General features: G+C 46.4%; 1 protein-coding gene across 1 annotated transcript; it reads left to right on the top strand.

Annotated features, from left to right (window-relative positions):
* Positions 1-1,140: 1,140 nt before the first annotated feature.
* LOC311329794 (tetraspanin-2-like) lies at positions 1,141-22,351 on the top strand (the record flags this gene model as incomplete). The annotated part of the gene is made up of 8 exons (XM_084461720.1): positions 1,141-1,209; positions 12,176-12,278; positions 19,877-19,974; positions 20,191-20,265; positions 20,538-20,621; positions 21,162-21,218; positions 21,791-21,874; positions 22,286-22,351. 8 exons carry the CDS (start codon positions 1,141-1,143, stop codon positions 22,349-22,351), a joined length of 636 nt encoding a protein of 211 aa, XP_084317846.1.
* Between the last annotated feature and the right edge of the window lie 1,333 nt (positions 22,352-23,684).

The following is a 23,684-nucleotide window of genomic DNA, read 5'->3' as shown; positions in this document are numbered from 1 at the left end:
AGATTAAAATCAGCAAGAGCAATTGTCAACATTTGAATACTGAGAAAGTAACTCTGTAATCCTATCAACTGTAATCCTATCAATGGAATCAACATTGGTGGATGGGGGTCTATAGACTCCAATTACATTTAAAGAATGACAATAAACAATTAAAACATTAAACAATATAGATTTGAGTGGCTGCACTGGATTTGCCGAAATAGTTTTGAATGCCTCTCAAAGCCAGAACTCTGCATTGCTATGAGAAAGCATTGCACGAGCAGGCCTGGGCGTTTTCATATAAATGTTCTAAATATGATTACATCTTTGTTATTTTGCCTGGGAATAAACAGACCTGTATGCTGCAGGCCTGGGTTCTCTCTCTCTCTCTCGCTGTGTCTTTGGCAGGTCATTCCTCTCTAGTGCAGTTTTATCCAGAGCTGCTATTTGGATGCCACTTAAGCTCTCCATGGTTATAGTGAAAATATTTATGTTGAGCATTGTGCTAGCTGAGTTCTACACCCAGTCAGGGCCACCATGCGTATGGGTATAGTCTTCTCTACAACTCAGAATGTGAGTAGGGTTCCCCATCCACAATGCGGAGTCAGAGGGGATAAACCCGTTCTTTTAATACATCCATGGGTAACCAGGACACCGAGGGCTGATATACTTTAATATATTTTACCAATGTGCATGAGGCGAACTGGTCTTGCCTTAGAGCTGTGTGCTTCCCTCCCAGTTGACATGGCTATTCTCTGTCAACACTCTGTATATTGGCTCAGTTGGAAAATATTAAAAGACAGGTTATGAGAAGCTGCATCAATTAGCCTAAGGGCCGGCATCGTCAGTATAATTTGCTTGTCAAGTTAGACTAGTACGTCTGAAGCTTCCCTGGCGCCGCCCCACCGTGTTGTGGAAATGGGCGGTGTGGATGTGGAGCTCAGATCAAGCGAACCCTCCTCTGGTGGTGGTGCTGTTGCTCCCAGACTGAACCCTCCTCCGAGGTTGGTGTTCTCCGCTCCCAGACCGACAGCGCTTGATGCCCGAGTGACAACAGGCGCACTGAGCACGTTGCTGTTCTTGTCCAGACTGAGTGAACCACTATCCTAGCCTAATCTATTTTGTTTGTCGTGTGCATTCGTGCGGGAACGTCAAGTCAACATGGGGAAAGTGGAAGGAGGAATGAGATGTGTGAAATATCTTCTGTTCGTGTTCAATTTCCTGTTCTGGGTGAGTGACGGTTTGTTTTTTAATGCTAGCACAAAAGAGCTAATAGTTTGAATGAACACTGCAGCAAGTGCACGCATGGGAACTGATTAACCTAAGCTATTAGCTTACCATTTATTTTGTAGTGAGATTCAGTTTGCTGCTGTGCTCGACACCCACGTGTTTGTTTGGAGTACCGTAAACACCGTCAGGTTTGACCGGTAGCCTCGGGGAATCTCTGCCCAGTTTCTCTGCTTCTATCCTCGCATCGCGGGCGGTGCTGAAAGGGTGACAGGCAGCCGGTGGTTGAGTTTTGGCTCGTCGGTCTCAAATCAGATTTTCCACTGAAGGAAAATCCGCCCCTTTTTCCCTGGCGAAGCGTGTTTTTGAAAGGAAGGAGGGCTGGGGGCAGTAGCATGGAAAACCAGATCAGCATTTGGCTCTCCGGGGCACAGTGCTTTCATTAAAACACGTATCACAGAGCTTGATTGATTGATAATAGAACACTGCGAGCGCCCCTGCCCCACGCATTCCTGTCTCGAGAGACTGATTCAGCACCACTCCAAACCACCTTACATCTTTACAGAGTGGCCCACCACCTCAGAACATTTCTGAGACAAAATCACACACAAGACCCTTGTGACTGAGGGTGATGTAAACAAACTGTTTTGGTCTTGGGGAGATATTGAGTGTGTGTGTGTATTTGTCTCTCAGGAGGTCTCTCCATCGCTCTACTCTCTAACTTCCCTTTCATATTCAGCATTCTCTCTCCCTCCCTCTCTCTGTCTCACTCCCTCCCTCTCCATCTCTCTCCCTCTCTGTATCTCCCTCCCTCTATGTCCCCCCTTCCCCTTCTCTTATCTTTCTCTCTCTCTCTGTCTCTCTCTTAAGGCCAGACTCAGGGCTCTCATTGGCATGTATTTACATCGTGAACTATGGATTTTCTGTGGATACGGAGGACATCTCCCTCCGCCTCACTAGTCTTCTGTTTATCCCCAACTTCCTCTCTGGGTCAACCTGTACTCCCTCACTCCATCTGTGAATGTGTGTGTGTGTGGGAGAGAGTCTGTGTGTGAGTCTGTGTGTGTGAGTGTGTGCATGTGTGTGTGTGCATGTGTGTGTGTGTGTGTGTGCGTGTGTGTGTGTGTGTGAGGGAGAGAGAGTGTGTGTGTGTGCCGGCTCGCTCCTTTGAAGGGAAGTTCCTTTTGTGTATGAGATTTTCCAACACAGCATCTGTGGTGTGGATCATGCGGTGAGCTGGCTGAATGGATCCATTGTGAGACAAGGACAATGGCATAACTTCAGTCTGCCGTTGGCCTGGCTTAGAACTAGCTAAGTGCAGCGGATGGGAGCTGGTCGCTTCTTAGCTTAGCATAACTTCCAGTCTGCCGTTACCCTGGCTTTCCCTAGCCAAGTGCAGCGGATGGAAGCTGGTCGCTAGTGAGCATAGCATAGCATTCAGCCTGCCGTTAGCCCGGCATAGCCCTAGCAATTAAGTGCAGCGGATGGGAGCTGGTCGCTAGTCAGCGTAGCTTAGCGTCTGTGGTGGGTGTGGCGGCGGCTTTCCACACGGACATCCAGTAGGAGAGATGGAGAGATGAGAGAATTGGAAAAGAGAGGGGAGCCGGATGGAGGGATATAGCGAAAGATGTGTTGCATGAGAGGGAGAGAAAAACATGTTTTTTGAGAGAGAGAGAGAGAGAGAGAGAGAGAGAGAGAGAGAGAGGGAAACTGAGCAAACGGATACATGATGAGAAGGGAAAATAGGGTCAGTGGGAGATTGTGTGTGTGTGTGTATTAGAGCAAAAGAGAGACAGTTGGCATGATGGCTGACCTAGATAACCGGGGCACCGTCAGTCTGACAGTAAAGAGAGGCATCGGTATATTTAGTTATCTGGTGGATGGTGTTTCAATGTTGGCCACATATATTAGCTCACAAGTGGGTTCACACAGACATGTACATGTGTGTACGCGTGCACACACACACACACACACACACACACACACACACACACACACACACACACTTTCAACACCAGCCACCCATGATGGTATCAACAAGCTCATTTGCAATGAAATAAACAATGCATCAGTGTGTGTGTGTGTACACTACACGTGTGTGGTGTGTGCCCGTACTCAGCCCATCACTAAACACTTAGCAGAAGGCAATTTCCTGTCACCCGAGCCTCTAGCCTCAACCCTCCGACCGCAATACAGAGAGATGCTCTCTGACCTCCTTCTCCACCTCCTCTCCTAATCACTCCATCAATCCCCTGGGCCTCCCCAGAGAGAGAGAGAGAGGGGGAGAGAGGGGGGGGGGGGTGATATTATTGAGTTTGAGATGAAAACTAGAGACGGAAGGCACAGATATGGCCGGTCAGAGATGACAGGAGACAATAAAGACAGCCCCGCCCAGATTACCCAATTAAATACTAAAGATTTCAAGATTATTTTATTTGTCACATGTAACGTACGGTGTACAGGAAAGGAGATGTTGCTGCCGGCTCCAAGATTAGACTCAATACAGATAAACTCCAATACTCAATTTACTCTAATCTACTCACACACACACACACACACACACACTAATACTAGTCAGTATATCTAGTGATTTGTAGTGTTTACAAAGCTCTGGCATTCTATGTCAGCCAAACTGAAATTCCATCAAGTCCAAATTCCCAAACTGTATTCCAAAATAACCCAGGCCACATCACACTACCCTGGGCCATGAAAGATGGCCTTATACAGTACTAGACTGTCTCTAAGCTCATATGAGACAGCAGTGCAGTTAGCACAGCAGGGTTTAGGAAACATCCAACCTACGTACAGTATACAAGACTGTTACTGAACAGAGCTGTACAGCTGAAAAGAGGAGGGAGTGAAGGATAGTGAGAGGAACAAGACAGGAGGATGAGACCGGAGGGAAGGATGGAGAGAAGGGGGTTAAGGAGCTAGGAGAGAAGGAGAGAGGAGTTAAGGATGAATGAACTAGGAGTGGTACTCTAGGAGGAGGGCTGTTAAGAGGCAGAGCATGGCAGGCCTGAGTCACTGTCTAAAAGCTTTTCTCAACTGGAGACTGAGGAAGTTCATTCAGATTTCGGCATGTAAAGTTGGTGGAAACAAAGGAGTGAAAAAAATAGGAGTGACTAGGAGTGAAAAAACATTTTAGTTAACTGAAATAAAAATAAAAACTAGCCTTTGCAAAAAAATATCTAACTAAAACTGTATTGTGTTTACAAAACTAACTAAAATAAACTAAAACTATAGAGAAAATGTTCTTAGTTTTAGTCATTTCATACATAAGCCTAGTATTTTGGGTGAATATTAAATCTAACCTCCTTTTTTTAGCTGTGCCCCTGCTCAGAAGTAACCTAACGTGTGCCAGATGGTTTGTTACTAACTAACTAAAACTAAGCATTTTCAAAAAATAAAAAATAAACTTAAAGGTGCTCTGTTCGATTTACTGCACTTTTTGTAAAAAAAAAAAAAAAAAAAAAATAGGTCCAGGGGAGTTACTATCTGTACAGAAAATATAGCCAATGGTGTAGTGCCTGTGGAGCAAATGCTGAATTTATTTTTAATATGAGTGAAGCCGACCCGGCGCTGAGCCCCACCCCCTGAATGGCACCATATATAAGAGAGAGGCAGCGTCATCTTGACGGACGTTTGAGACATGGCCGTTGGGAATAGGCCTATATAGCTAACGTTAGCTGAACATGGCTGAGAGAAGTTATAGTCCGGGAGCAAAGACACCACGGTCTTCGGCTAAAAAAGAGTCAGACAAAAGAAGATCACGTACACAAATCAATATTGGGCTGGCTTTTACTATCTGGAGAGAGGTTGGAGCTACTTTGGGCATCAAAAGCGACTCGGAGCTCGCCTTTCTTCTCCTCGACGCAGCATAATTAGTAGGGTGGTCCTAAAAATTGAAAGTTGGAAAGTCTAAGCTCCAACCCCTGGAATTCATTGGAATAGGGGAGAAAACTCTCCTGGTGAATTCTTTTCTCAATCAGACAACATTTACCCCTCCCTCATCGACCTTGAAGTTTCACCCTGAGGATCCCAGAGAGACATATCTGGGAATTAATAGAGCATATAAGGATTAAAATCAGAGTGAAAATAAAAATGAATAAAAATAACAATCCTTGACACATTTTTGTGCAATTTATTCCCAAAATGTTAGTTTATAACACACAACATACAGTGTTTTATAAATGGTTACCTCATTACACAGTTATATGTATTAAACTATAACAGAAATCTTAAGAAAAATGTCTTTCTACCTCAAATACTACATAGTTTGTAGCGACTGTAGCCCAACATAAATCAAGTGTAACTGCAGTAGATTTTAACACAACATGGAAGTAACTTTTTGGTTCCATGAACACAATCTGAGTCTCTTTAGAAGACTAACAGACTACACGATTCTGCGCCCCTCAAGGATCCACAAGACTCCTAGGCACGTCCGACTTAGTGCTCCTGCTGGGCCGCCACACCAGCACCCACGGTCTTCTTTCTGTAGTCCGGGAACTCCGCGCGATGACGAGAGACAACTTGGAGGAGAAATTGCAGTTGATCCTCATCCTGAGTTAGTCTTCAGTTGTACTCCTGGATGAGGGCAACTCCTCGCTCTGCATGGTCGTTGATGACCGCTATCCCCTGCACGAAGGCCGCCGCTGTCCGGAAGTTTTCCCACTCCAGCCAAGTCGCGGAATGGGCGTAGAGGAAGCCGTCTTCCAGCTTTGGGCGCTTCACTGGAGATTCATCTGAATCATCTCCCACTGTGGTGTGAAGTGAGGTGAGGATTTGCCTCTTCTCCACTGACCAGGGGGTCAAAGAGCGCCAGAGCGCCAAGCTCCTTCGAGAGGTACCACAGGTGCCCTTGCAGCTTGGTCAGAGCTGCCTTGCCCACGTCCCGGTTGACGTGCATGTAGGTCGTCAAATCCTTCCTCCAGCCAAGCCGTCTCTGGACTCCAACTGCAAGACATGGCATCAACCATCACGTGACGGTTCTTCCAGAAGCTGCGCCATCCCGCTACCTGGCTGGAGCGGGAAGACTTCCGGACAGCAGCGGCCTTCGTGCCGGGGATAGCGGTCATCAACGACCACACAGAGCGAGGAGTTGCCCTCATCCAGGATTACAACTGAAGACCAACTCGGGATGAGGAGCAACTGCAATTTCTCCTCCAAGTTGTCTCTCGTCATCGTGCGGAGTTCCCGGACTCCAGAAAGAAGACCGTGGCTGCTGGTGTAGTGGCCCAGCAGAAGCAGGAGCACTAAATCGGACGTGCCTAGGAGTCTTGTGGATCCTTGAGGATCGTGTAGTCTGTTAGTCTTCTAAAGAGACTCAGATTGTGTTCATGGAACCAAAATGATACTTCCATGTTGTGTTAAAATATACTGCAGTTACACTTGATTTAAGTTGGGCTACAGTCGCTACAAACTATGTAGTATTTGAGGTAGAAAGACATTTTTCTTAAGATTTTTGTTATAGTTTAATACATTTAACTGTGTAATGAGGTAACCATATATAAAACACTATGTTGTGTGTTATAAGCTAACATTTTGGGAATAAATGGCACAAAAATGTGTCAAGGATTGTTGTTTTTATTCATTTTTATTTTCACTGATTTTAATCCTTATATGCTCAATTTATTCCCAGTTAAAAAGTGTCTCTCGGGGTGAAACTTCAAGGTCGATGAGGGAGGGGTAAATGTTGTCTGATTGAGAAAAGAATTCACCAGGAGAGTTTTCTCCACTATTCCAATAAATTCCAGGGGTTGGAGCATAAAATAAATGAATTTGAAAATGTACCCCTCACATAGGACCACCCTAATAAGTAGCTAAATTCAGGTTCATAAGCAACGTTAGCCAGCCTAGTCCCCCTAAAATGTTAGCTACCATGTATTTCTGTATTATACATACACTATATTGCCAAAAGTATTCACTCACCCATCCAACAAATGACAGAGCGGGGTCAGCGGATGCTGAGGCGCATAGTGCGCAGAGGTCAACTTTCAACTTTAATTTTCAACTTTCTGCATAGTCAATCGCTACAGAGCTCAACTTCATATGGCCTTCAGATTAGCTCAAGAACAGTGCATAGAGAGCTTCATGGAATGGGTTTCCATGGTCAAGCAGCTGCATCCAAGCCATACATCACCAAGTGCAATGCAAAGCGTCGGATGCAGTGGTGTAAAGCACGCCGCCATTGGACTCTCGAGCAGTGGAGACGCGTTCTCTGGAGTGACGAATCACGCTTCTCCATTTGGAAATCTGATGGACGAGTCTGGGTTTGGCGATTGCCAGGAGAACGGTGAAGTTTGGTGGAGGGGGGATTATGGTGTGGGGTTGTTTTTCAGGCGCTGGGCTTGGCCCCTTAGTTCCAGTGAAAGGAACTCTGAATGCTTCAGCATACCAAGTGATTCTGGACTATTCCATGCTCCCAACTTTGTGGGAACAGTTTGGGGATGGCCGCTTCCTGTTCCAACATGACTGCGCACCAGTGCACAAAGCAAGGTCCATAAAGACATGGATGAGCAAGTTTGGTGTGGACGAACTTGACTGGCCTGCACAGAGTCCTGACCTCAACCCGATAGAACACCTTTGGGATGAATTAGAGCGGAGACTGTGAGCCAGGCCTTCTCGTCCAACATCAGTGTCTGACCTCACAAATGCGCTTCTGGAAGAATGGTCAAAACTTCCCATAAACACACTCCTAAACCTTGTGGAAAGCCTTCCCAGAAGAATTGAAGCTGTTATAGCTGCAAAGGTTGGGCCGACGTCATATTAAACCCTATGGATTAAGAATGGGATGTCACTTAAGTTCATATGCATGTAAAGGCAGATGAGCGAATACTTTTGGCAATATAGTGTATATATATTCATATATATCCATATATGGAGTGAAAACACGCACTTGTTTATATCTAATACGCTGCACCACTGCCCCATCTAGTGGCCAAAAAAAGAAATGAGAAATCGAACTGAGCACCTTTAACTAGCAAACTTGCTCTAAAAACGATTAAAACTAAACTGAAATTGAATTCAAAAAGTTAAAACGATATAAAAATAATACTAATGAAAAAAGCAAAACTATTATAACCTTGGTGGAAACAGTTAAAAAGTAAAAAAAACAGATAAAAAATAATGAAAAAACTGCATTGCAGAACCATTCTAAAGTCTTTAGGGTGTAGGTCTGTTCAGGATTGAACCAATCCAAAGCAGTAGGTGTGGTTTGCCATTCTCACCGGCGTTCTAGCAAATATTTCAACAGACGTCAGGAAGGGCGCAGATCTCCAACTGTCTGGCATTGCAAAACTAGACAGGTGACACACACACACACACACACACACACACACACACATACATGTCGTACACACACACAGGGCAGCCCCACTTCTGTGTGCCACCATAACCCACCCCTGCACCCCCCACACACATACACACACAGTTAGGACACCAGGATATACCCCACCCTGACCTCATGTACAGTTAAGACACCAGGATATAGCCTACCCCACCCGAACCTCCCAGACATGCTTCCGTCACTCTCCTCAATGTTTCCTTTCACACTTACATTTCCTCTATTTTGTTCCCCTTTTGAAGTTCATCTGAAGTTTATGACTTATGTTGAAACAATACAATTTCTGTGGCGCATGTGGCTGGAAACATGTTATTTTTCTGCTGGGATCCCCCCCCAGAGAGTTACAGGTTAAGTCAGACGGAGAACACAGGTCTGTCCTGGGCTGGCCCCAGCGCAGCTCTCTCTCAGAGGACGATGGAATAATCTTCGTCCTCATGGAAACTCCCCTCGCAAAAAAGACAGTTTAACAACACAGTTAAAAAAAAAACTACACAGCAACCTCAATATTAAGGCCAGACGCAGAGATTTCCACCCTGTCCAGAAATACCCAGACTTATAAACCGAGCCCAGTGGAGCGCAGGAAGGAAAGACACACGCCACACTCTGGCCTGCTCATTGCTTTAATGAGAAAGATAGAAATAGAATACCGACCCACGTTGTGTTTGTTGTTACTGAAGATGGCGTGTTCTTCCTCACAGTAAGACAACAAAGCCTTAACACGCGCACATCGTGGCAGTTCTCCACTGTGCTCTCGCGTCGCTTAAGTAAACATTAAATTACGGCCTCAAATGACCCTCGTCAGGCTGTCTCTCTCATCTTGTCGTTCTCTCTCTCTCTCTACCCACTCTTTCATTCTCTCCCTCCTTCAACTGTTGTTCTCTCTCTCTCTCTCTCTCTCTGCCCACTCTTTCATTCTCTCCCTCTTTCATTGTCCATATCTCTTGCTCTCTCTGCCCTCTTTCATTGTGTGCCAGAGTGTTGCAGGAGACAGTGGCCCTTTGTCCTCTTGGGGAGGTGAAAGGGGGGTTTAGGCAACAGGAGGGAGAGAAGGGGGGAGAGGTGGAGCAGAGAAAGAAGGGTGGGGGGTGGGGGGGAGAGGAGAGGAGAGAAGAGAAAGAAAGGCTGGAGAGGAGAGGAGAGATTTGGGGGGGGGGGTAGATGGAGACGGGGGGGGGGGGGGTTACAGAGCAGGGTTTTGGGGTGAGGCAGATGGATGAATGTGGGTGATGGGGAGGGGGAGAGAGGCCAGGGGTGATGGGGGGGGGGGGTCTGTTTGAAGCCAAGTTGATTTTAGAACAGGGTGTGGGGAGGTAGTAAATTTGGGGGGGTTGGCTAATATGACCTTGGGGACAGCTGGGCCCTTAAGCACCACAGAGCTTAGAGATCTTAGTATGTCAGCTTCTCTGTCCTGCTGCTGCTCTTAGCATGTGGCACGCTAGCTCTCTTGGCCCCCTGTCTAGTGTCTACATACACTATAGCTGGCTAACTATAACTAAGAGCTAGCCTCGTCAGCCTAGAAGCTGACATAGAGCTAGAGCTCCTGCAGTATTACCATGCTAACATTGCTGTTAGCACGTGGTCGCATTAGCCTGAGAGTACGTTCACCTCAGCACTCCTTCACCATTCCAGCATTAGCCATGGAATCTTCCGGAACACATACCAGAGCTACCCCAGACACAGAGCAGCTTTGTGGGCCTAAATCTTTGGCGTTAACCGGCTTGTGCACGCCGCTATCTCTGTGTTTTATAACCGTGTAGAGCTGCTAATGGATCATCTGCAAGGGCTCACCTGTCCCATCCATCAGGAGATGGGCTCTGAAGCCAGCCCCATCCATCACATCCTCCAGGGCTGGCGGGCAGGGGGGCGGGGGGGCTGGCTGAGGAGCCTTTTCCCAGCATCATGGTTTACCGCCACAGGCCTGGCAGGGTTCAGAGCACTGCCAAGGCCAGGAAGACCAGTGGTAGAGAGGGGTGGAAGGAGAGAGAGAGAGAAGGATGGAGAGGGGGGGGGGGTCAAGGGAGTGGGAGAGAGAGTTTGGAGGAAGGAGATGTAGGAAGAGGGCGAGAGTAGGGAGAGATGTGGGAAGAGGATGATGGAAAGAGAGAAAGAGGATTGATAGCAGTGAGAGACAGAAAGAGGTGGATGGAGAGAGAGAGGAAGAGCTGAGTGTAGGCCTACACTTGAGTGATGAGAGATTTTATGTTAGCCTTACCCCAGAGTTGGCTCATCATGTTGACCTGACAAACACACACACACACACACACATACTCACACACTGTAGTGGTACAGTATACTAGAGTATTTATTAGTAAGGGACTAGTTGTCTATTGATCGTCACAGTATCAGTGACAGGGAGAGTAGAAGTCACTGAAGTTTATTTCTATTCTAGGAGCTAACAGGATGTACAGCACATGTGCTTACAGTAGGTTCTAGTGTGTGTGTTCTAGTGTGCACTTGCTGATGAGGGAAAATGTGAGAAACACAAAAACACGGTCTCACCTATGCTCAGAGTACCACAAGTTTCCTTAATACCACTAAAAGGGGTCTTCACCATTGGCAGCCCAGATGTACTATAAGCTAACCGAAGGCGAAGAGGTACTTTAAGCTAACAGAAGGGGTTAGAGTGTGGACCAAAATGGACCACAGCAAATGATGCAGTCTGATGATCCTTACAGTCATTTGAACAATGCTGTCAATTAAACATTTACATGAATTTACAAGCTTTGAACAGAATATGAAATAAACAAGAAATGGTGCTCAGAGAGCACAGACCTCCGCCCATGAATGCATTTTGTGGCCCTGTGTGCATTCTGTCGGTAATTATGAGCTGACGAGCAATTGTAATGAGTGGGATGACTTCCAAATCTCTAATGTAATTGCTTCCTCATATCTCGTAACTTAGCCCAGCTCCGATTTAAACGCCAAGCCCCCAGATGGAGGGCGAGGGAATGAGGGAGGGATGGAAAGTCTGTGCCATCGTGGTTTTATTTACAGGCTAACATGGAAAAATCACCTCCGGTGAGGGAAACGGACCAACCCCAGCTCAGTCTGGATCTGCTGCATGTGAAACACATTCCAAGCCTCTTGGAGATGCTGCACCTCACCTGACCTGCCCCAGGACATAGCAGAGCAGAATTACCTACCCCAGGGCAGAGCACAGCAGACTTACCTGCCCCAGGACATAGCAGAGCAGAATTACCTACCCCAGGGCAGAGCACAGCAGACTTACCTGCCCCAGGGCAGAGCACAGCAGAATTACCTACCCCAGGGCAGAGCACAGCAGACTTACCTGCCCCGGGGCAGAGCAGAGAAGAGCTGGCTTACTTAATGGTGCTCAAAGCCATGCAGACTGTTTCTGTGAACAATGATTTTCCTCTGCCTCTTCCAGATCAGATAATATAGTTGTGTAACGCAGTAATGTATTCAGCCCTAATCTCTCTCTCTCTCTCTCTCTCTCTCTCTCTCTCTCGCTCTCTCTCTCTCCCCCACCCCCCTCTCCCCCTCTCTTGCTCTGTCTCTCTCCCTCTCTCTCCCCCTCTCCCCTCTCTTGCTCTCTCTCTCTCTCTCTCCCACCCTCCTCTCTCCGCCCTCCTCTCCTCCTCCTCCTCCTCCTCGCTCTCCCAGATGATGGGCTCTCTGGTGCTTGCGGTGGGGTTATGGCTGCGGTTCGACCCAGAGACCATGTCCCTCCTGAACGGTGACGGAGCCCCTGACACCTACTTCATAGGTGAGTACCGAGACGTGTGTCAGCCAATGACGGTAGAGGACATGAGTGTGTCAGCCAATGACTAGAGGACACAGTTATGTCAGCCAATGAACACTGAGAAGACAATGAGCATGGAGGACTCTGATTCGCCTGAAGTAGTCACATGACCATGATGACCAACGCCTTTAGAAAAGTATGTATTTGTAATGAAAAAAGGTGGAATTGATAATGTTCTTAAATTACGTTTTTGCGAGTATTAAGAAGCAGGGGTATTTCTTCCTGATGAAACCCAAAGGAAGTGTTGGTGCTGCTTCTCTCACTCACTGTTTGTTGACACATATCCACGCGACACCGCCGCTGTGAATAGCCCTCCCTGTCCCTGTTAGAGGGGAATATTCCTACCACAGCCTCCTCTGCACACACACACGCACATACACATTTTTGAATAGATTAAGGTGGGTGAGGTCTGGTGGCTCAGGGTTCGAGGAGTGGAAAACTTTCATGGTTGATGCGTTTGCGTTGTATCACAACAGGATGTGTGGTAATGACAGTGACTTATGACTCAGTTTGTGTGTGTGTGTGTGTGTGTGTGTGTGTGTAGGTGTCCACCTTATGAATACTATAATCTGTTGTGTCCTAAAGTGTTTGTTTTTTTTCTTTTGGGGGGGGGGGGGGGGGGATCTGTCCGCCTACATTACATCAGTATTTATATTTCTGTGGACTTTCACTTCACTGAACCTCTTTAAGTCTGATTAATATCCTCTTTCAACTTCGTTACTTGCTACTGAGTAAAAAACATGTTGGGGGAAAAAGATGCAAGCAGCGTTAGCAAGTCGGAAAACTCCTGGGTGAACTTGTTGGAGTGATGGCAAGGAGCAGAGTTGATCTGATCTTTATCAGTCTGGCTACGTCCGAGGGTCCGTTACAAGTGTAAACCTCGCCCATCGCGAGCTCAGATCAGCTACCCTCTCAAAACTGGCTCTGCAGCAAGCCCAAAGAATAGTGATGTGTTGTTGACATTCACTAGTTAAGGTGTGTGTTTGTTTTGTGGCTGTGTGTGTGTGTTTATCTGTGGAATGTATCCACTTGTGGGTGTGTGTGTGTACTTTTGGGTGTTTTGTCCATCACTGATATAGTAAATTGAAACGTGTGTGTGTGTGTGTGTGTGTGTGTGTGTGTGTGTGTGTGTGTGTGTGTGTGTGTGTGTGTGTGTGTGTGTGTGTGTGTGTGTGTGTGCGTGCGGCACGCGCGCGTGCGCGTGTGTGTGTGTGTGTGTGTGTGTGTGTGTGACTGAATAACAGGAAGAGGAAGTAAACCACAGGGCTAACACACATCACTCACTCACACACCACCTGGAGGAAGAGAGGGAGAGAGAGAAAGAGAGGTGAAGATAGTGGGCGTTACAGACGGAGAGAGAGGGGGGGGCGGTGAGTGATAATTCAGCCAGCCAGGATGTGGGCGAGTTTTAACTGATGGACACTGCAACTCAGTGTTGTAATACATACAAGATGCAACCTTCCTTCCTTCCTTCCTCTGAAAAGACCACAGATCTGATATGACTAGATTGTTAACAGCAACATAGAGAAACACACTATGGCACCTGTCCACTCGTGCTCGATCAGAGATCGCTGCACTGGATCGGTGACTGGGCAGGAGCGCAGGCCGTCGGCTTTCCAGGCGTGTTTTAAATAAAGGATTCCTGCCTGTCAGAACATGGTGACGGGTGTGGGGCTGTGTGAGAGCTGTCCCTTTGTGAGAGCTGTCCCTGTGTGAGAGCTGTCCCTGCTTGGACTCAGCCGTCTCTCGGCCACAGCCTCCTCAACATGTCATTCAGTCTGATGTCAGCTCTGACCTCACTCTCCAGAGTCCCCAGTATCGACACCCGTGCTTAAAGGACAGGTTCGGAATTAAGCATTAAAAGCCATGTTATAAGGTTATTTACGATTATATACAGCGGCCGATATCAAAGTTTCATCAAACGGTGCACTCTCGAGATATAGCCTGTCGACGCTAACACACTCAATGGATCTATAGGTGCATAGACAAAATCTCTCAAAAACACCATGAACTCTCATATTTAAAGACAGGAAACTCACCAAGTGGTCACTGGTGTCCGTTGATGTTCTAGCAAAAAAATAGTATACTTCCGATCAGATTTTATTGATCATATTATATCCATTGATGTGTATTGACAACAAAGCCAGAGACTGCCCCCCCTCATCCACATCCCACATCCCATATTTGTTTTAATCAACAAACACTTCTACCTAACACTATTAATTAATCTTAGGCTTCTCGACTTGTTGTGTAGACCTGTTTTATTTTATTTATTTTATTTAACTTTTATTTAATCAGTTGACCTGTGACCTGGAAGCGACCTTCTTCTTCTACGGTAGCCTCCAAACTCAGTCAAGATGTGTGTGTTTGTGTACTGTACATGACGTGAGGCAAGGGTGGTCTGTCAGGTCCTCTCAGGACTGCACATGGGTGTGACAGTGAGAGCTGTTACACAGGGACAGAACTCCCTGCCTCTGTACTGACAGCTAAGAGTCCACTCCACACAGTCACCATAGATACGGTCACGTCATCACAGTCAAGGTGGATTGTTGAATTACTCCTACATACACACACACACACCATCACCCCTCCCACACACACACACACACACACACACACACACACACACACGCTTTCATATGTGCAACATATTGTCTGAATACACTGAAGGGAGACTGCCAGTGTGTGGGTGTGTGACTAACATGTTCTGGTGTTCTGATGTAGGGCTATAACGATTATGAATTTTGCTTAGCGATTAATTGTCAGAAAAATAATTGTGATTATTACAATAATTGTCAGAGTTGTTGACCGGGGGAGGGGGGGGGAACGCATCACACCACTAGGGCCCCTTGCTGATCTGGCACCCTAGGCGGCCGCCTACTTCGCCTATGCCACGGGCCAGCCCTGGCACTGATGCTCATGTCCGCATGATTTGAGTGAGAGTGTGTGTGTTTGTGAGAGAGAGAGAGAGAAAGACAGACAGATAGGGAGTGAGTGACGGTGGTGGGTGGGTTCCGAGTTCTGACTCATTTTTACCAGATAATGTAGGCCTAATAACACTAAGTACTCAGCCTATGAAGTAAACCTGTGGTTTAAAACCATGCCTCTTTAATATCATGAATGTTAACAACATTTACATAGAACATATATCCTCCTCAATAAAAAAAAGCATTGAAAAACTAAGATGAAATTAAATTTGGAGTATACAAATAGCACATGAAGTGGACAGTGCATCAGTGCTTCTTTACTTCTTTAATACAGTGTCTCTTGTCATTAGTTGCTATGAACGTATAGGACAAGTGCCAACAAGCTGAATAATTCCATTGAACTAGGGTTGTTACCATATTAACTCTGCAAAAAGATTTTTATTTTATTTTTAAAAAAATGATTTTTTATTTTAATTTTTTGTTTACATTTTTTCATAACCGCGGTTTAAAAAAACAATCGCGGTCAGAAAAAATAATCGCGGTTTGACGATTATGTAATAATCGTTACAGCCCTATTCTGATGAACAAACAGAGTGGTATTTGCTGATGTCAACCTGAGCAGTGTTGGACAGGCACGGACAGAAGTCATGGGAAGTGGGTGTGGTGAGACAGTTGGTGTTAAGGTCACTGGTCTTTAGCAGGAATGAGACTGCAACTGAGCTAACAGCCCTCACTCACTATCCCATCAGCTTTGGCTGGCTGGGTGCTAACTATGCTAACAGCTAGCATGCCCTCATCACTATCCCATCAGCTTTGGCTGGCTGGGTGCTAACTACGCTAACAGCTAGCATGCCCTCATCACTATCCCATCAGCTTTGGCTGGCTGGGTGCTAACTACGCTAACAGCTAGCATGCCCTCATCACTATCCCATCAGCTTTGGCTGGCTGGGTGCTAACTACGCTAACAGCTAGCATGCCCTCATCACTATCCCATCAGCTTTGGCTGGCTGGGTGCTAACTACGCTAACAGCTAGCATGCCCTCATCACTATCCCATCAGCTTTCGCTGGGTGCTAACTGAGCTAACAGCTAGTGTTCCCTTAATCTGAGTACCCAGAAGCTCTCGCTCTGACAAGAACTTCTGAGAACAAGCTATGATATTCGTGGACACCAATGGGAATCATTGGATTTTCAATAGGATGCTGATTGGTCTGTGCAGATAGTGGGCTGTGCATAAAGGCTGATTTGGCCACTGATTGGTCAATGACTGCAGATTTCTACTTTTTCAGAATCAGTTTTATTGCCAGGTAGGTTATACACATACTAGGAATTTGTTCTGGTTAGTTGGTGCATAACACTGATGGCTAGACAACATTAGACAGGGTGTAAGGCCTAGACAGGACAGTGCAAATGACGAAAGTACAAAATTGTGTGCGATGTGTGTAGCAATGCAATACTCGTTAGCAATACGTTTTGCTAATGAGTCCTATAAGTATTACTAATGAGTCCTGCACTCTAGTGAGCTGTCGGTAGCATATTGGCACACAAGGTGCAATTTACTTGGACTTTGTTGCACGTATACTCTCACTTCTCACTTGCACTTCTCACTTGCAGTCGATCACTTCTCACTCCTCTTGGTACTTCTCCTCTCCGGCAGGAGGCTGCGGTCCATAAGGGCCAAGATCTCACCATAGAAACAGCTTCTTCCCCATGGCCACCAGCCTCATCAACAAGGCTCGTGTTCACCTCTGACCCCCACCCCTGGATTCCGCCACCGCTGTAATACTTGCACAAGACCGATGATTGTACTGTACATAGCATGCACCACCTATCACGTCACACACACGGTATACATAAACATCACATACACATTACACTTTGCACACTCACTGTATATACACTGACTGCACTCCATTTTGTATATTGGTTTTATTTTTACATTTGTATATTATACTGCTCATTTGCACTGTCCTGACTCTTGCTAAGCTAGCAGCTAGCATGCCCTCACCCACTATCCCATCAGCTTTGGCTGGGTGCTAAGCTAACAAAGCTGGAAGCTAGCATGCCCTCACCCGCTATCCCATCAGCTTTGGCTGGGTGCTAAGCTAACTAAGCTAGCAGCTAGCGTGCCCTCACTCACTATCCCATCAGCTTTGGCTGGGTGCTAACTAAGCTAACAGCTAGCAGCTAGCGTGCCCTCATCCACTATCCCATCAGCTTTGGCGGTGCTAAGCTAACAGCTAGCGCGCCCTCACTCACTATCCCATCAGCTAATATCTATCATGCCCCCCCCCCTCACTCACTGTCTCATCAGCTTTGGCTGGGTGCTAACTAAGCTAGTGTGCCCTCACTAACTATCCCATCTCATTATCTCATCTTCTGAACAGAGAGATAAGAGAATGGAGAACCTATTATTCTCTGTCCTGGCCCCACAGTGGTGGAATGAACTGCCCACTGACGTCAGGACAGCAGAGTCGCTACCCATCTTTCGCCACAGGCTCAAAGCTCACCTCTACAATAAGTACTACCACGATCCTCCCTCTTAAGCGACTATTGGATTTTTTGTTTGCTATTCTTCACTTTGTCTTCAGCACTAGATTATGCTCTTAGTCCACTTGTTTTAGAAAGGAGGAGCACTTGTGAGTTCTGGTGAGTAGTAGTATACCGACTTTTCCTACATTCAATGCAATTATTGTAAGTGTCAGCTACAGCACATGACTATAATGTAATGTATAAGTTTATTTCTCACATTGAGAGCATAGCTGCCTGATTAGAGATGTACTGTAACGGTGTGAAAGTTTTATATCACGATTATAGTGACCAAAATTATCACGGTTATCATTATCGCGGTATTGTAAAATATGCTGACATTTTTCTAAAACTACCGATACACACACTGTAATAATTTCACCATTTTATATTGAAAACCACAAATAAAATAAGCAGCACTATGCACTTTTTTTTGCATTAACATTAAAATAATAAGTCTTTGAGACTGTTGCTAGCTTTGGTGGATGTTGGACAGTATTTACAGTGAGTTTTTCAAAAGCGGGACAATCAAGCATGGTTTTAATGATAAAATTATCATGATAAATGTAATCAAATGTAATCACGGTTTATCATTATACCGGTTATTGTTACATCCCTATGCCTGATGTCCTACCTAGAACAAATCCTGTCCTCTGTCTCTCCTCTCTCCCTCTTCCTTCTTTCAGTCTGCTACTGCTGCAACACCTCTTCCTGTTGGTCTCTCTTCTTTCTTTCTTTCTTTCTTTCTTTCTTTCTTTCTTTCTTTCTTTCTTTCTGTCTTTCTGTCTTTCTTTCTTTCTGTCTTTCTTTCTTTCTTTCTGTCACACACACACACACACACACACACACACACACACACACACACACACACACACACACACACACACACACACACAAATGTTCTCTCTCCCCCTCTGCCTGCCTCTGTCACCTGAGCCCAGGCTCACCTGGGGGAGGAAGTGTCCTCTCTCACCCCTTCCTCTGAGGAACTGTTGCTCAGCAACAGGCCACACCCCTGTAACCAGACAGGCCCAGTAGGACGCCAGTCTGTCTCTGTCTCCCTGAAGGCCCACAAGGCTTTGCTGCTAATGAGCAGTGTTGTGGCAGGGTGGGGGGATCTGCTGTCATGATAAATCCTGCACCGCTGTTCTATGTTGTTGCATCTCCCCCAAATCAGCCGAACAACGCTACTAGCCAACGCCTCATATAAAAGCAGACCATGTCCTTTGAAATATTTAGAATCTGTTTATTTAAAGGTACCCCGAGGAGTTTATTTTTGGTTACGAAACAGTCTCATTTTAATGTGGGTGAATCTACATTACCCACACTTGTTTATGTGTCCATTTTCAACAAATGTCGTTTCTTCTATGTAGTTTATTTTTAGATTATTATTTCGTGGTCGGGTCATCCAGAACTTCCTTGGAATGATGAAATGATTTACTGCAGTAGGCCTACGCCGCCAACAAGAGACAGCGCGAGCAAATATGACCGTTATATATTGTTAAAAGTAATGTTACTAGTAAGACCTATGTAATTACCTCGTCGGTGGCCATCGTTCCGTCTTCAAAACAGTCCAGGTAGCTAAGGTTTACGGTTCAGGTAGCTAAGGTTTACGACGGTGCGCGGGGAGGCTCATGGGAAATGTGGTCTTTTTGGGCGGAAAACACTTCCGCTTACCGAAACTCCTCGTAGGGCCTTTAAGGCTCTAAGGTTCATATGAAAATCCAAATTGGAATGGATATGTGGTTGTAGTGGCTTGATTATCTGTCTGTCTCTACAAAGTTCCTTCTGTGATTCCTGTAGCCTCGGGGACAGGGATTTGAGAACCTCACAGAAGCTGTCCTGAACTGTCCCTAAAGACGGCATCAACTCCAGTGCCTGTCTAGGCTAAATATCAGTGTGATGTTTTGTACTGTCTAGCCTCCCTGTCATGCACATGTTCCCCCCTCTCTGGTTACTTTGAATATAAAGTGCACTGGTGCTGCCCTCTTCTGGCGACCGTGAAAACTACAATGACCATGTTCATTTTGTGTTGTTAAACAGAACCACTAATCTATTCTCTCTCTCTTTCTCTCTCTCTCTTCTCTCTCTCTCTCTCTCTGTCTAGGTGTGTATATCCTGATCGGGGCAGGCAGCCTGGTGATGTTGGTGGGGTTCTTCGGGTGCTGTGGGGCAGTTAGAGAGTCCCAGTGCCTGCTGGGGTCGGTGAGTGCACAAACACGCACACACACACACATATATCCTTATCTGACAGATAAGGACATTTTGGCTGTCATGGTGTTGCTTCAGGGTGTGTGTATGTATTCTTTGATATGTTTGGCCTGTTACACCTAGTGTCAGACCTGATACACCTGCTGCGTGTGACCCAGATGTGTGTGTGTGTGTGTGTGTGTGTATGTGTGTGTGTGTGTGTGTTTGCAGTTCTTTGCCTGCCTGTTAATCATCTTTGGAGCTGAGGTGGCTGCTGGAGTGTTTGGATTCCTGAACAAAGACAGGGTACACACACACTCTCTCTGTCTCTCTCTTTCTCTCACACACACACACACACACACAATGTCCACAACTCTCTATCACACACACACACACACTACCACACACATGCACGCACACACACACATTTTCCACAACTCACGCTTATTTACACACACGCACACACACACACACTCACACCACTCTCTCACACACACATACACAATGTCTAACACAGCTGTTTGAATGTTTATATGCAATGATGCATGCTTATTTTGGTGTCTCTCTCTTTCATACAGATCATATGTGACGTTCAGGACTTCTACACCAAATCCTATGAAGCCAGCAGCAACAGCACCATGATACAAGCCTACCACAAAGTTGTGAGTGGAATTAATTATTGGCTCAACATTTTGAGAACTTTTGGGGATGGGGAAATCTCATGAAATAACCATATAATACAGTTAAAGGAGTAGTAAAGGGAAAATGCATGTTTAACCCTGTTTTAAGGTTACTTATGATCACATACAATGGTTCAGATCAAAACGTTGACACAACTAGCACTTTTGAGTAAGTCTGATAATTGCTCTACCACTGTTTTGGTCATACAATGGATGTGGGTGGGCACCTTGAAAATCTTTCAAAAACATGTTAAACTCTCGATTTCAAAGAAGTATTGCCCAAAGAAAGAAAGGAATGGATGAAGGAATGGATGAGGGAAGGAAGGAGGCATTGGTGGAGTACTCAGACAGGGCCCCAGACTCTCTAGTGATATTATATTAATGTAACAGTCCTCCCCCTCCTGTGGTGATGTCATATTAATGCGACACTCCTGCCCTCCTGTAGTGATGTCATATTAATGCGACACTCTTGCCCTCCTGTAGTGATGTCATATTAATGCGACAATCCTGCCCCTTCTCCAGCTCAACTGCTGTGGCCCCAAAGACAGCGCCTGTCCCGACGTCCCAGAGGAGACCAAGGTAAGATACTTATATTTCCAGAAATTAATAAAGTCTTATCTTCTATAACTGGCGTATTTAAACGTCTTATGAAGGGCCATTATTTATTCACTCCTTCACTCCCATTCATTCATTTGTCAGTCATTCATTTGATTTTTATTCATCCTTCATTTGTTAATGTATTTGCTGTTCATTCACTGTTAATTAAAGGCCTGTACAGCAGTTTGTTACTGTGTTAACACTGTGCTCTGCTGTGTAGAACTGTGTTAACACTGTGCTCTGCTGTGTAGAACTGTGTTAACACTGTGCTCTGCTGTGTAGAACTGTGTTAACACTGTGCTCTGCTGTGTAGAACTGTGTTGATGTTCTGTGCTTTGCTGTGTAGAACTGTGTTGATGTTCTGTGCTCTGCTGTGTAGAACTGTGTAGAACTGCGTTGACGTTCTGTGCTCTACTGTGTAGAACTGTGTTGACGTTCTGTGCTTTGCTGTGTAGAACTGCGTTGACGTTCTGTGCTCTGCTGTGTAGAACTGTGTTTACGTTCTGTGCTTTGCTGTGTAGAAATGTGTTGATGTTCTGTGCTCTGCTGTGCAGAACTGTGTCGAGGCCATTCAGAACTTCTTCAACAGCAAGCTGTACATCATCGGCTATGTGGGCATCAGCATTGCTGGAGTCATGGTGAGTAGGAGTTGGGGAAACAATGCACACACACACACTGATAGACGGGCTAGTCACTCACACACACACACACACACACACACACACACACACTGAAAGACTGGTTAGTCACTCACACACAGACTGACTGGTTAGTTACTCACTGGTTAGTCACTCACACACACACTGACAGACTGGTTAGTCACTCACTGGTTAGTCACTCACACACAGACTGACAGACTGGTTAGTCATTCACACAGACACACTGATAGACTGGTTAGTCACTCACACACACAGACTGACTGGTTAGTCACTCACACAGACAGACTGACAGATCAGCCGGTTGACTTCCTGACTGAATGACTGAGCGACAGACGAGCAGAAGTTTTCCTTGAGGTGGTCTCTGAACGGTCTCTCCTGTCGTCTTTCCAGATCATCGGGATGATCTTCAGCATGGTGCTGTGCTGTGCCATCCGCAACAGCAGGGAGGTCATCTAAACCAGCCTGACCTTTGACCTCCCCACCGCCCCCTGACCCCTCACTCCATCCCTCAACCCCACCCCCCTCCACACACACACATACACACACACACACGCACACACACCATCCTCACTTCATCCCTCAACCCCCCCCAACACACACACACACACACCTTAAAGACTCTTATCTACAGCCTTTAGAACAAAAAGCCCCCCGCCCCACCTGCCCAGACCCTGGGAGCCAAACCAGAGCTCCCCACCATCACCCCCACCCCCCAGTGTCCTATGTGGTGCTTCAATGATGTCATCCGTGTGCGACACCAACAACCTTCAAACCACTGCTTGTGTGTGTGTGTGTGTGAGCAGGATGGGTCGCTCCCTGTGTCATGTGTTTGACTTTAACATCTTTGTTTTTAAAACGACTACTCCTCTTCAACATCACACACCTGTTTTATATCTCCATAGCATAGAGGAGTTTATAGTATGGACCCTCTCGGTCTCTCACTGTGCTCAGCAAAGAACACTTGACCAAAACTCCTCTCAAGACCACCATTAGGGTGGAGGACTGCACACCAGAACATTCTTGGTTGTAAGTGGCTGAGTCTGCACACTCGCGCACACACACACACACACACACACACATACACACACAGAAATATTATGTAATGTGACACCATGCCTGGGGTCTAGCAGGGAGAAGAAGCCTGATTGGTTGGCAAGGAGGAGTGACATCACAGTGCATGCTTCGGGGTCATGGTGGATACCCACGATGCACTCTTCCACAGCCCTTCTGCTGACCCTGCTAGAATACTGTCAGATAAATATCCTGGCACCATGTCACTGCCCAGCCCCAGTATCACATTCATCTATCTCTCTCTCTCTCTCTCTCTCTCTCCCTCCCTCACTCCATCCCTTTCCTTCTCCCTCTTTCCCTTGCCGCTTATGTCCTCTCCCTCTGGTCTCTCCCCTGGTCATGGGGCTAGAGAGATCATCTGGGTCACTTGGCACGGTGACCCTGTTACACAGAAATGCCGTGTTCTCCTTCCTCTTATAAACTAGGGGAGGTCGGGGGGGAGGTGATCTCTATTTTCACCTCTCTGACCGGATGAGGAGAGCAGCTCCTGTCGTTAGGTAAGAGCAGCAGACTGTCTCTCTGGGGAGCCCAGCGCCGTCCAGCTCCAGGCCCCAGGCTCCACCCTGACAAGCCACGTCCCATCATTGAGTTAGTATCCGAGTCTAACCCTCCAACACACACACACACAGCATGATATCCCCCCAATCACACACCCCCGTGCCTTATCTCCTAAACTACCCCCAACGCCTTGCAGTGCTTTGGGTCCATTGCCTGGGCC

The sequence above is a fragment of the Borostomias antarcticus genome (genome assembly GCF_949987555.1).
Source record: "Borostomias antarcticus genome assembly, chromosome: 3".
Lineage (NCBI taxonomy): Eukaryota > Metazoa > Chordata > Actinopteri > Stomiiformes > Stomiidae > Borostomias > Borostomias antarcticus.
Note: the sequence above shows the minus strand (reverse complement) of the source record. Positions and strands in the feature narration are given on the sequence as shown.